Genomic DNA, 14311 nt, shown 5'->3' with positions numbered 1-14311 from the left:
TTTGAGGTAAAAATCAGGCCCATTTTATACCATTGGTACCTCTTACCTGCAAGAAGGCATAGGACAAGGGGGAATGGTCTTACACCAGAAGAGGATAGACTAGGCATTAGGAGGAAATTCTTCTCTGTAGAATGGTGGTGTGGCACTACAACAGGTTGCCCGGAGAAGCTGTGGATGCCCCATCTCTGGAGGTGTTCAAGGCCAGGCTGGATGGGGCCTTGGCCAAACAGATCTATTGGGTGGCATCCCTGCCTATGGCAGGGGGGTTGGAGTTCAATGATCTTTAAGGTCCCTTCCAACCCATGCAGTTCTTAGAGACCTGTAGGAAGCCGTGTCCCCCATGGGTCAGTACTGGCCCTGGTCTTATTCAACTTTTTCTCAATGACCTGGATGATGGAATGATGGAACGGAGTGCACCCTCAGCAAGTTTACTGACTACACAAAGCTTGCAGGAGTGACTGATACCCCAGAGGGCTGTGCTACCTTTCAGAGGGAGCTCAACAGGCTGGAGAGTTGGGCCAAGAGGAACCTCATGAAGTTCAACAAGGGCAAGTGCAGGGTCCTGCACCTTGGTAGGAATAACCCCAAGCACCAGTACAGGCTGGGGGCTGACCAGCTAGAGAGCAGCTCTGCAGAGAGAGACCTGGGACTCCTGGTGGACAGCAGGCAGACTATGAGCCAGCACTGTGTTCTTGTGGCCAAGAAGGCCAATGGTATCCTGGGCTGCATTCAGAAGAGTGTTGCCAGCAAGTCAAGGGAGGTGATCGACCCTCTCTGTTCAGCCCTGGTGAGGCCACACCTGGAGTAGCACTTCTGGGCTCCCCGGTGCAAGAGGGACATAAAACTAATGGAGTCATTCCAAAGGAGGTTTATGAAGATGATGAGAGGACTGGAACACACATCATATGAGGACAGGCTGAGAGAGTAGGGCCTGTATAGCCTGGAAAATAGAAGACCTAGGGAAGACCTCATCAGTCTGTATAAATATCTGAGGGGAGGGTTTTGAGAGGATGGAGCCAGTCTCTTTTCAGTTATGCCCAGCGACAGGACAAAAGGCATCAGGCACAAACTGAAGCACAGGAGGTTCCGGCTGAATATGAGAGGGCAATTCTTTAGTGGGAGGGTGACAGAGCACTGGGACAGGTTGCCCGGAGAGGCTGTGGAGTCTCCTTCTCTGGAGATACTCAAAACCCACCTGGATGCTATCCTGCGCAATGTGCTCTAAGTGATCCTGCTTGACCAAAGGGGTTGGACCAGATGATCTTCAGAGGCCCCTTCCAACCCTGCCCATTCTGTGATTCTGTTCTTCTCAAAGCAGATTTGCATCTTCCTGGTGAAAACACCAGTTCTGCCAAGCACATGTTCCTGGAGCCTGGCTGCTGCCTCCACACAGGACCAGGAAGGGCCCAGATGTGACAGCTGCTTCACAGGACATAGCACTTGTGGAGAAGGGCTTATTTTCCACTAGATGTTTCCGTTCTCCAGGCATGTCAAAATGTTTCACTTGGACATCCTTCCTGCTCTCCTTGACATGTGGCATTGACTCTCCTGTCCTTCTCCTAAAAGAAGCATTTCACAGAAGGACTTGTCAGATGGGCCACCAGGGAAGGAAAAAGTGGACAGCTCTGGGATTTCTCCCCCTTGATCCTGGCTCACCTTCACCCTCAGGGCTGGTAGCACGGCTGATGGATCCCCTTCTTGCCTGCTCACTGGAGGTGCACTCCTCTTGTTTCAGGCACTTTTCTTCTCATTGCCAGGGGCTGTATCTGCTCTGTCACATCCAGCAGCTCACAGTTGTCTTTAAAAAGATGTTGCAAAAAAAGCAAAAGTCTCCAAATGATGTCACTACTTGAGTCAACATTATTAAACAATTTCACAACCTGTCTCTGTCGTGGTGGCAGCTTTCATAAGGATTTATTATCCAGAGAGAGAAGAAGGGAGGGGGCTGAGAGTGTGCAGAGGTTTGAAAGTCATTGTACCGAGAGTTTAATTATTGTATTTTTCACTGAAGTTGAAAGTATTGAGAAAAATCTAGCCAACTTCATATTACCTCATTTGATTAAAGAAGTTGTATGATTGTTCAGAATGTGTAATTGCCATTCAGCACAGCTGAGATGAAAAAAAGCTTTTTGACTTCACATCCTTAACACTTGGCTTTATTTAGTAGCCTCATTGGATTATCCCCCCAAAAAATTAACAAATGGCACAGCTTTATTCTGAAGACATTTTGTTGATTGATTGATGAAAAATGTGGGTTACTCAATGTGTACTTCTGTTTTTTTGTTTTGTTGTTTTGTTTTTTGTTTTTTATCTTTAGTTTTTACTAGTACACATTTTTTCTTAGCAGCATTACAGCTATGTCAGATGTAGCACAATATGTAACTTCATGGGTGAGATTTTCAAACCACGGGTAATAAAGTATAACACAATTTCAAGTTTATTATATGAAGAAATACGTGCAGACACCCAGCAGTCATGTGCCTCATAAGTCTAAAGCAGCATTTTATATTTAGCTTCCTTATTGAGAAAGGAGGTTCTCAGTGTGTACCTTTACAAGTATTTTTTAACCTGCAAGTAGCCCTCACGCCCCTTCAGCACTGGTGCCAGAAATAAATGACCTTGTTCTCTTCAGTGGTCTGCAGAATAGCTGAGGAACATTTTGTCTGGGTCAGTCTTCAGTTGTTTTGTTACCTCTGGGGCCCTTGTTTTGGAGAGCTCTTGTTTCCTAGGTGGCAGAAGAACTGGTCCTTGTACCAGCACATGAAGAAGCAGATGCCAAGGGGTGTCAGACAGCCTGGCAGTGGCTGAGCTCCTCCTTTCTGTGCTGGCACCTTCTGCAGCTGTCTGTTAAGCTTTGTCCATGCAGAGGGCAACCCTGGTGTAGTACCTGAAGAGAAGCCCTTCTGACCTCAGGGGTCAAGGAAAGCATGAGAGACTTCCATCCCAGCTGGAGCTCATAGAGATTGAGACACATGCAGCCTCCTAGGAATGTGATGAGTTGTCTTCATGCCGGTGTGGCTGTCCCATCTGTCTGACAATGTGGCTGAACCACTCTGTGGCCACAGCCTGGTTCAGAGGTAATTTTGGTGAAGTTCTGGTGCACATGGGACAGAAGTTGAAAAACAGGGTGAAAATACCAAGCAGCACCCAGCATATATGAGGTCATCTCTCATATAACCAAGCTGCCCTGAACACTTGATTGCTAAAACTTACCATTCTTCCTAAAACATCTCAACTTCCCCTGCCTTTAGCATGATGCCATGGAGCAGCACAGCCTGCAAAGGCCAGGCAGCCAGAGGGCTCTGACAAGGCACTGCAGACCCTGCCTGCATCTTTATTCCCAAGGACCACCATGACAAGGACAAAGCAGCTGTGAGCAGCTGCAGGTGGAGCTGTCTGGGGCTGAACTCAGGGCAACTTTTGTCTCCTGCTGGTAACAAGCCCTCCACTGAATATATTCACCTGGTTATTTTTCTTCTCCTTTATCCAGTGCATCTAATTCAGTTAAACCCATAGTAGATATGTCAGATTGGTTCATTTCTGGAGATACGACTCAAGGTAAGTGACACCTGAGTTTGTAATAATTCACTGATCACTGTGTGGATATTTGTTGCTGAAGAGAGTAGTGAATGCCGTAGACCTAAAGAAAAAAAAAAAAAAAAAAAAAAAAAAAGATGGAAATGATGCAGTGTGGAGCTGTCCAGAGGGATTCAGGCCAAACTTCAGCATTTGTGCAGAGAGCACACATGGCAAGAGAAATGCACACACCACACCAGCTTCTCTAAGACGTGGTCTGTGTGTCTCAGCCAGAGTACAGAAGGAGGTCACACTGAGGAGATGCTGTGATGCTTCAGTCTCTGTGCCTTTTCATGGTAACCACTCTGCACCACTTGCGTTTTTCATTTTCCCTCTGGTAGAAAATTCTCACTGAAGGTTTTGACAATTTTCAAATAATGTCGTGGAGAGTGTGACAACACGAAATGAGAGTAGAGCACAATGATGCAGTAAATAGTTACATTATTAGAAAGGCAGATGCTGGCACTGAAGCAGGGTTGTTGGCCTAAAAAATAGATTAGGAGGGAGAAAACAGAAAAAAAAAATCCATGAAGTATCAGATGCAGTTGATAGCATAATAACATTCATATGCAAGCAAGGGTTTTCTATGGCAATGTGAGTCAGCCTACATGCTAATATGACCAGTAAATAAACCATAGTAAGGATCTGGAATTGATATTATTACTCACCAAATACAACTTCAGGCCAGTGAATCATGTCTGGGATTGCATTTTGGACTCCAAGCCCTGCTGAAACTTGTGACTGCATTGCCGTGCACAAGACGCAGACCCTGAGGGTCCGCAGCAGTGCCTGAGCCACACCCAGCTGTCTGCAAACAGCCTAAATCCAGCATAAACTCTGTGCTGTTCATCTCCTACTGGCTTATTCCTGGCACTCTTTAGAGATATGCCCCAAGAGAGCACATGGATATTGGTGAAATTTAGGACTTCTGAATGCAAGCTCTGCTGTGGTACCTAAGTCGAAACCATCAAAGGGTGATTTGGAGCAAGGCTGCTGCAGTCTGTTCCCCACCTAGGCAATGGAGAGGAACTGGGTCTCCTCACCTTGATGTGAAATCCTATCACCCTTTTATTGTGCCTAATCCTCTCCCCCAAATGACTACAAACTGCAGTCTGATTGCAGATCATAAGAATTACCTTTAAGGGTATATGAGGAATTATGTTTCTCCAAGTGTCCAGAGAACCACGTAACCACATAAGAACCTGATCTTAGGAGAGCCTGAGCACCACCCACTCAAGTTGCATATACCATCAACTTGAGAATCAACCCCAGCTGCATTGATGCAAGCATACAAACCAGCTGGGAATGTGTGAAAATGCAAACCCACTTTCAGCAAATGCAGGAGTGCATGCTACTGGTTTGGAAATGAGAAGACCTGGGCATGATCCAGAAGTATCAAAGTCATTTCAAGGAGATTCACCAGTGGAGCGGCACACATAACGGTGGCTGAAGGCACAGGGAAAAGGCATAGCCAGGAAAGGTGTGTTAAATCCTTTCTCGACTGGTGTGAGTCATACTGGTAATCAGAATTGTATCTGGAGTATCAAAATCCTAGAGGCTTCGGTGAAAGCAGAAGCAGGCAGGTAGATAATCTTCCCTGTGGAGAGTGCCACACTGCATCACTCAGAAAGTCATTCTGAAGCTAGAGATAAAATACAAGGATCAAAATGGGATTTAAAGATGAGATGGGGCTTTGCAGCTTGGTAGAAAGAGCTCTTTAAGAGTGACTGGACAACTGTGCCATCAAAGGTGGCCAGGATCAAAGCAGCGCAATTAATGGTAAGAGGAAATGTGTGCACTGGCTGAGCCTTTGGGCAGAGCAAGTTCAGAGGACGTTCTCTGATAAAGAATAAATTTCTAAACTAGATATGGAGTGTTTTAAGAAGGCTCTGGAGGTAATGAGGATGAAAATTGATGGAGCCTGGCAGCCTACAGCACTTTAAAGAGGAGTCTTGTGTACTAAGACAGTTAAACACTTTTTTTAAAACATACCTGCAGCAATGGATGCTTTCATTTAGGAAGTAATGGTGTAACCATCTACTGTCAGAGTTATAACATAAAGAAGGATGTGTATGGAAGGCATCAACAAGTAAAAGACTGCCTTTACATTTTGGGTGTAATTGATTGACTATAAGGTCCATGAATGAAATGTACGGATTTACACCCCACTGGAGAGGCTAAGAGAAAAGTGGGTAGTGAATAAAGGACTATTAGGGCAATTTATTCTAGAAGGGGCAGGAATCATCTCCAACAGAAATGAGAAAGGTCTGATTCAAGTGAGAACACAAGCCAAGTGGTGAGTGGGTCAGATGCAACAGCTCCTGGAGTAAGATACTAAGAAAGGCCAGAGCAATCAGCTAATAACAGAGAGCCCCACTTTCTTTATAAACATCTTTTTTGCAGCTGTCTTTATACAATAGAGCTTGAACCCCTCAGAGCCCAGGGGGGTCCCCCACCCCTGCAGTGCTCAGTCCAGTAACACTTTATGGCAAACCTGGGCTTAAAATTGCACAGAAGTTAAAACAGAAAGGGCAAAGTACAGTACTATAAAATATAGTGGAATTATCATCAAGTATTTCTTAAAATATTTAAAATTTCAAGAATAAAGAATGAGTCATTTATTTGCTACCAGGACCTGAAGATAAGAACATGGGCTGACAATGAATACAGTTGTGGGTGTTAATTATTGCTTATAATAGACACAAAGATTAGAGCCACCAACTGTACGAAGTGTAATTCTTTATTTAGTAATTTAATATTCTTCCCTGTTCATCTCAATGCATTTTTATATGTCTGACCTTCTGTAGACTTCTCATTTTGTTCTTCAGTTGAAAGAGCAAAGCTGGTTAATTTCTGGTGACATTTTGTGGCTGTGGAGCTGCTGCAATACCTTTTTACACTCGGTTTTGTTTATAAATCTGAATTCATTGGATGTCTGACCAACTACGCAAGCCTGTAAGCCAGGTGACATTGCTGCAGTGAGAGCTCCTTTACTGATGGGGACTTCCCTGGGCATGTCCTGCCCTCAGGGGACACCAGACATCATCAAGCAATGGGTGGGCCATGGAGAACAGTAGCTGGACAGTGTTACGCCCCCTTCCAATATCCTCTCTTCTGCTCACTCAGCATGCACTGACTGCAACTGCACCAGCTCGCACTCTCTGTGCCTGTGCCACAACCAAACCTTCTGGAAACAGCAAGACAGGGATTTGTCCTGTTATGGTCAAATCGAGCTTTGCCTCAGCTCAGATATGGGGCAGGATGCTCAGTATGTAAGAATTTCATTACAAAATAATGTTTGTGGCTTGAAACAGGGGGTGGTATTTTCTCTTAATTATTAGATACCAAAAGCAGGGCAGGGTGCTTGTATCCATCCTGAAATGGTCTTTTAAAAGTTAGCAAAAAATAAACTTTACAGGCTTGTAAAGGAGCCGCAGGGAATCATAGCTGCCACTTAAATTATATTAAAGGGCAATAAATTGAAACCAGTAAAAAAGAAATGTGTCCTTACAGGGTGCATCGTCAGCTTATGAAATTCACTGTAGCAGGAGGTCAGTGAGAGAAAGTCTGTAGTTTGTTTTTTCTTTTTTTTTTTTTCTGAAGTACTTTTTGTATCACTACCATGATGCTTCCAGCGCTGCAAGAGAAGGCTAATCAAACTTCATACTCCACAGCACAAACCATGCATGGGGGTCAGGAGGGAGCGTCACCCTCACAGGCAGTGTGTTAAGCATATTCTGCATTTTCCCTCTGACCTTCACCGGAGGGTGAGGATCTCTGCAGAGCAGTTGTGTAACCTCGAGTGGCAAGTCCTGCGCAAATGCCTCTGGACTCCTTCCTCCAGAGGAGCAATTCTCCTCTGGCAGATTTCAAAGCTCTTAAAAGCATAATTTTAGCTCTGAAAAAAAAAAAAAAAAAAAAAAAAAAAAAAAAAAAATGCTTTTAAGCATGAGCATTGATGAAAGTGAGGCAGAGTTTTGAGCCTCAAGCATGGTCCCAGGAGAAGCTGAAGCAGGCACAATTTATTGGCAAATAAGAGAGGCGACCTCCCACCCATACCATTATACAGCATCCCAGGTGGAAGACAAAGGCGGGCTCATCTGTGCATGAGCCCTGGCTGTGAGGAGGATGAAAAGAGAGACACCCTCCTGCCATTTTTTTCTCTGAGGAGTAGAAGTAAATCTCACATAGGGGCTTGCACAGGGCTGTTAATGTGCTCACTGAGCCCTATTCAAACCAAAGAGTGATGGTTAATCAACCACCCCCCACTCCCCCCAAATGCTCTTGTCATGAGGTGACAATTAAATTAAAACAATGCTGTCTGTGCACTCCCCCTCCACTGCACCCTGCTTTTCCTCCTCTCTGGGTAATGATCAGGCAGTGATGTTTAAAAGGATCCTGTGGGTGCTACATACCTGGTGGCAAAACCCTGCTTCTCTAAGTCAAGCCAGGGTGGTCAGTTGTCCTGCCCAGAGATTTTGGGTACTTTGTGTGTGCTCATGGAGTCAGACTGGCTGTCAGGCCCTGGCTCTTGCCTACGACTGGATGCGCTGAGGTGACATGAGCTGCAGCCTGCTGTTTGTGTGTGGTCCATGTGTGGTCCTCCTATTTCTTTCAGAGATTTTATGAAATAGGGAAATGCTTTCTGGCAGAACAGTTTTGAGTACCAGTCCTGCAAACTGTCATGCATTTATCTGCTTAACTCTCAGGTGGACAAGCACAGGCTTCAAGGCTGGAGGATTGGGGCTTTTGCTCCCATGTCCCTTTCATATCAGCTGCAACCCTATTGCAGCTACCAAACAGTTGGAATAGATCTGTGCCATTTCAGGATGCTAATTTCTTGTGATTTCTCTTTCTTCTCCCATGCTCATAACACACAGGAGGGAGAAACTGAAATTCCTTTGTTCTCCCTTTCGCCTTCACACAGGAAGGCCGAGGAGGCTGCGCTTCCTGGGCCAACCCACCCATGCGGGGTGTTGGCAGTAGGCAGGAGGTGGTCCCCTCTGTGCCAGGGCTTACTATAAGGAAAAGGATCTTAATTCTGGCATTGGAAATGAAGAGGAGTTCTCTATTAGCTCTCATATTAATAATTTAGAAAATACATGCCCAATCACTTGTGTTCCCTCAGTTCTCTCCGAACACAGCTGCAAACGGCATTAGGTGTTAGGGTGAACGGATATATTTCAGATGAGATATTTGTACTGAATTATTAGGGTAGTCTGTATTACAAAATTACTAATAAACATTGCTTCTGGCTCAATTTAGCCTGAACTCAGTGAACCTAGCCAGTGGTGAGAAATCAGAAACTCCGAAATACCCGATGAATGAATCTAACTAATCAAGATACCCTGCAGGAAGTAGATGCCAGGATTAATGAGCCAGTGGTTTCACCATGCCATGCTGTTATTTCTTCACATAAATGCCCTTAGATGAGATTACCTTTGTCATGAAAAGGAGAAAAGGAAGGTTACATACTTTCAACTGACAGGTTAACTGCCATACCTCCATTACTGTAAGATACATTTTCATGTTCGGAGGTTTTTATTCTGAAAAATGAAAATTTAAGGACCACAACACAAATTAAACCACATTTTCATTTCTAGGAGAAGGGATCATTGCTGCTAGTACAATAATATAATCTGTGCTGCAATGTCATCCGATCTCTTGCCTTGCACAAACTTTCTTCCGATGTTAATAGCTGCTCAGCAAATGCAATCTCCAGCTGCAGGCAGGAGCAGGTTCGGCCTTCCAGGGGGATTTCAGGGCAGTAAGGCAGGACAGAGAGAGTGTCAAAGCATTTCATCAAGAGAGCAAATGAAAGGTTCGGTGACATTATCGTTATGTATATTCCTCAGACTTCAGAGGTGATGTTGTGTTTAGAGGGAGGTAAACCTATGTGGATGTGTGCTGGTGTAGAAACGAATCCATATATATAAACTTAAATCAGAGTCTATTTACAAGCTGAGTGGAATTGCTCAGGGTTGAAACACACCTTAATGTAAGCCTGGAGTAAGCTACTTAGTAGGTAATAGACTAATTGTTATTCAGCGTAAATGTTCCCACTCAATTTATATGTATTTCACTCATTTATTTTGATCACTTTACACAAAAGAAGCAAAGCTGTTCCTGTTGCTAGGTAGAACTGGTCAACATGGTTTAATATTTTTTTTAATTTTATTTTAGTATCAGTGAGATTGTGATTTTCTAATAAAATAATTCACACGCAATCTGTAACATGTATGAGTGAAACCTGCAGTCCCCTTCTTTTCATCAATGTTAAACACATAAGAGCATCAGCTTAGATGTTTTATGTTGCAAAGCTTCAGCTGGTGCTAAGGCTACGTATAATTTCAAAAATTTCCAGGACTCAGAACACGAAGATCTATTGCCATGGAAACAAATGTTGTATCAAAGTTGGGTAGGATCAAAAAGCTTTGCTCATAACCAGGACAACACTTTCATTAGAATACGGAGGAAATGATGGATGTTTTAGGAGCAAGAATTAACCAGAAGGACCTTTGCAGGGCCTCTTCCACAGACTTGAGATGTTCAGTGTCAAGAGCTAGATGCTACATGTTGTGTCTCAATCCCCTGCCCCCAGCCAGAGAGAGCATTTTTCTCTACCATTAAAAAGCACATATTTTTTAAAGATCTTCCATACCGCACTTTACTACATTCCTACATCATAAAGCTGTCTTGCTTATAGCGATATAAAGCAGCCGTAAAAATTACATGCTTGTAAACAGCCTTCCATACATTTGGAAGGAGCAGGGCGACATTTGCTCACCTCCATGTGTAAGTGGAGAGATGCTTTCCCTCCCTGCAGGCTGCGGCACAGGGAAAGGAGTGCAGTGGGATGGGGCAGACCGAGGCACATGGGATAGCGGGGCGCACACACCCCATGCACACCAACCTCCATTTCAGCTGATCTCAAATCTCTGAGTGTGAGCCCAGGGGCAGCTGTTTGGCCTGAGGCTGGGCTGGGAAGGAGAGGGAAGGATGGAAAGAGGGACAGGGCATGGCACCTTCTCACCCCAGGCATTCCTCATGGTGTGGGTTGTGGTATGGGACCCATCTCACCTGACCTGCCGCAGGATGAGCATCCCAGGCTGTTTAGATGCCCAGGCCTGCAGACTCCTGTGAAAGGGCACAGAGCTGCTTCCTCGGGTGACCCCCGGCGGACTCACTCCTGGCCTGGATCTCCAATAATTTATCCTCCTTTTATTTCTCTTTTAAATTAAATATGCATACGTAATATGCACTTTGGAGCAGGCAAGGACCCTTCTGCGGGTGCCTATGGAGCTGGGCACTCTCAGGTGTGTGATTAAGAGGTGTGTAATTGATGTACAAGGGGAAGAGATCTCAGTGCATTGCACTGAAAAAAAAAAAAAAATAAATAAAAAAAAAAAAAGAGAGAGAGAGAGAGAGAGAAAAAATGGGCTGTGAGATGCTTGACAAAGTTCTCCATTTCCACCCCCCGTGTCAAAGTTTGCACAGGACTAAATCGAGTGTTTTCTCTTCCGTGGGATTAGCCCCTCCGGCAGCCGCGCACTCATTCAGAGCTGCTGCGAAGATGCATGGCAAAGAGACCCCACTCTCATCCCGTCCCTTTCCCTTCCCATCCTTCCCCATCCCGACCCGTCCCGTCCCTGTCCCGTCCCTGCTCCCTCTTTTCGTGTGCCTTGCTTCGCAGCGGAACTTTCCGTCTCTTGCAGTGGAGAGGCCAATTACGCAGAAAGATTAACAAAAGTTTATTAATCATGAAGTATTAAAATTGTGATAGATGAAACGCTTCAATGCAAAATTCAAACAAGCAAACCATCCCCAAAAGTATGACAAAGGAATCTGTGATTCCGAAGGCAAGAAATCTTGTCTTTTTCTTTTCTTTTTTTTTTTTTTTTTTCCTTTTTGCCTGCGGTTCAGGACAACTCTCATATCTCACACGCCACACCAAAATCCATAATTCTTCATATCACATACTGAAAATGATTTTATTTATCCATTTACATTAACTTGATATAAACTTGTCCGGAAAAGTCAAATGATATGCTTTATATTAGCTCAAACATTTATTATGAAACGCAAAATTCAATAAATTAGCACAGACAATAAGTTAAAACATAGCACGAATCGACCAGCATGTAACAAGAATGCTTCATCTACACAAAACATCCTATTTCACATTGTTTGCTCATTCCTCCAGCGGCCCTGCCCTGCGGCGGGGTGACCGGCACATGCAGGCGGGCGGGCCGCGGGGCCGGCACGGGCGGGGCGGGGGCCGCGGCCGCGGCGGGCGCCTCCGCCGGCGGCAGCGGAAGATGCAGGAGGGACAATAGCAGCAGGAACGTAAATAAATGCATAAATAAACGTGGGGCAGATTGGCAACTCAACTGTCACGAAATCAAAGGTCCGAAAAAGGGAAGTGCTCTTGCTTTTTTTTTTTTTTTTTTTTTTTTTTTTTTTTTTTTTCCGCGTGTCCTACGATTACAAAGAAAGAAAAAAAAAAAAAGAAAGAAAGAAACAAAAAGAAACAAAACATTATGTTTTTTATCCCCTTCTCTCTCACTTTCGTTTATAAATGCAATCAAAATGGATTTGATTTCCCTCGGGCTTTTTCCTACCGCTCCGCGCACCCGCCCAGCCACCCCCCGACGGCGCTGCCGGGCCAGGCGCCGCCCGGCCCTGCCCTCGCCGCGGACGGGGCCGGCGGGAGATCGCTACTCTTGAGAAATAAACCGAACCCAAAACCAAATCGCATTTGTTTGCAAGGCCGCTCGGACGGCCGGCGGGTCGTGGCGATGGGGCGGGGGTGGGAGGCAGGGCTGGGCGCGGGGGTGCCCCGGCCGCCGGAGAGAGGCGGCCGTCGGGGGGCGAGGAGGGGGAACGGGGAGGGATGGGGTGGGGTAGGGTGGGGTGGGGTAGGGTGGGGGGTGCTCGGCCCGCAAACCAGTCCGTTGGCGTCTGATTTCAGATCCTGAGTCGACTCCCTGGTGAGTCAGGTGGGGGAAGGCGGGGGCCCGCCGGGGTGGGGGCCGGGGCCGGGGCTGGGGTCGGAGCCGGGGACAGGGACGGGGACAGGGATTGGGACGGGGGCGGGGGGCGGGAGGGAGACAGGGACGGGGATAGGGATTGGGATAGGGATTGGGTTGGGGTTGGGGATGGGGACAGGGATGGGGACAGGAATGGGGATGGGGGTGGGGTTGGGGATGGGGATGGGGACGGGTATTGGGCTGGGGACGGATCCGGGGACGGGAACGGGGATGGGGATTGGGATTGGGTTGGGGATGGAAATGGAGATTCAGTTGGGGATGGGGATGGGAACGGGGACGGGTATTGGTGTGCGGACAGATCCGGGGAAGAGGAGAGGGATGGGGATTGGGATGGGGACGGTGATGGGGATAGGGATAGGGATGGGAACGGGGACGGGTATTGGGATGGGGACGAATCCGGGGAATGGAATGGAGTTCGGGATGGGGATGGAGATTGGGATGGGGATGGGGATGAGGATGGGGAAGGGGATGGGGATGAGGATGGGGATGAGGATAGGGATGGGGACGGATCCGGGGGAGGGCGAGGCAGGGTCGCGGGTCGGGGGCGGCAGCGGCGGCGCGGGGCGGCGGCGGCCATTAGGTGAAGCTCATGGAGACTGTGTGCTCTAGTGCTTTGCGGCGGAGGGAGGCGATGCTGGTTCCCCGCCACACGTCGCTGCTGTCCGGGGAGCTGCAGAGCTGCGGCGAGCCCGTCACGTTGCTGGGGCCCGGCAGGGAGGCGGGCACCATGCCGGGGAAGGCGGGCTGGTAGAGGTGCGACTGCAGCCCGGCGCCGTTGGAGCCTGCCAGGCTGTTGGAGAGCCCCATGGAGTTGGGCGGCGGCCCGGCCGCCAGGCTGCACTGGGACAGGGACTGCGCCATGGCCTGCTGCCTGCCCAGCGCCGGCGGCAGAGGCAGCTGCGACACCCCCGGCATGGCGGCGGCGGCCCAGCGGGTGTCGTTGGCGTGGAAGGAGCAGAGGCTGTCGCCCATGGCGGCGGCGGCGGCGGCGGCGGCCGAGGGGAACTGCGGCAGCCCCGGCGTGGGTAGCAGCGTGCCCGGGGCGCGGAAGACGTTGGTGGTCTTCTTGCGCTTCTTCCACTTGGCCCGACGGTTCTGGAACCAGACCTGTCGGGGACACGGGGTGGAGGGGGACGGGGGGGACGGGGCAGGGACAGCTCCGTTAGCGACACCCGCCCCGACGGGGCGCACCCGGCGCGGCGCTAGGGGGCGCGGAGCCCCCGCACCCCGCAGCCTGCCCCGCCGCTGGGACGGGGGTGCTGGGAGCGGGGTCGGGGAGCCTGAAAGACCCGCCGGGAGGCCTGCCAGCCCCTCGGGTGGCGCCCGAGGCCACCACCCTCCGCGGAAGTGCGGTTCGGAGGAAGGAGGCTTCTCGCAGCCTCCCCCGGCTCTCCGCCCGCTCCTCTCCCCGCTGTGCCCTCTCGCCCTCCCGGGGCCTGTCCCCGGCCGCTGTCGCAGCCTGCGTGGGCCGTGCCCCACGGGCTGCCCCGCCACGGGCTGGTTGAAGAAGCTGCCGGGATCTGGGGGAGGGCCAGGGATCAATGCTCCCGCCCCGGGAGCGAGCTGCCTGCAGCCTCCTCGCTCGGGAGGAGGCGAGGCACGGGGAGACGTGCCCGGCCTCCCCCCGAAAGAGAAAATAATAATAATAATAATAATAATAATAATAATAATAATAATAACAACAA

At 48.4% G+C, this 14311-nt stretch overlaps 1 protein-coding gene and 1 long non-coding RNA gene across 2 annotated transcripts in view; one reads left to right on the top strand and one right to left on the bottom strand.

The window, feature by feature from the left end:
• Positions 1–910: 910 nt before the first annotated feature.
• Positions 911–10189, top strand: LOC118156439. Its single transcript, XR_004746266.1, has 3 exons — positions 911–1247; positions 8380–8392; positions 10178–10189. It is a non-coding gene; the product is annotated as an uncharacterized LOC118156439 (long non-coding RNA).
• A 3013-nt stretch (positions 10190–13202) lies between these two features.
• The window catches only part of OTP (orthopedia homeobox), a 5841-nt gene continuing 4732 nt past the window's right edge, over positions 13203–14311 (bottom strand). Inside the window, exon 3 of the mRNA XM_035309304.1 lies at positions 13203–13733. Within this exon, the coding sequence (XP_035165195.1) occupies positions 13203–13733 (531 nt within the window). The remainder of the gene's footprint in view (positions 13734–14311) is intronic.

This window comes from Oxyura jamaicensis, chromosome Z (assembly GCF_011077185.1).
Source record: "Oxyura jamaicensis isolate SHBP4307 breed ruddy duck chromosome Z, BPBGC_Ojam_1.0, whole genome shotgun sequence".
NCBI classification, from domain to species: domain Eukaryota; kingdom Metazoa; phylum Chordata; class Aves; order Anseriformes; family Anatidae; genus Oxyura; species Oxyura jamaicensis.
This window is presented reverse-complemented; position numbering and strand designations above follow the sequence as displayed.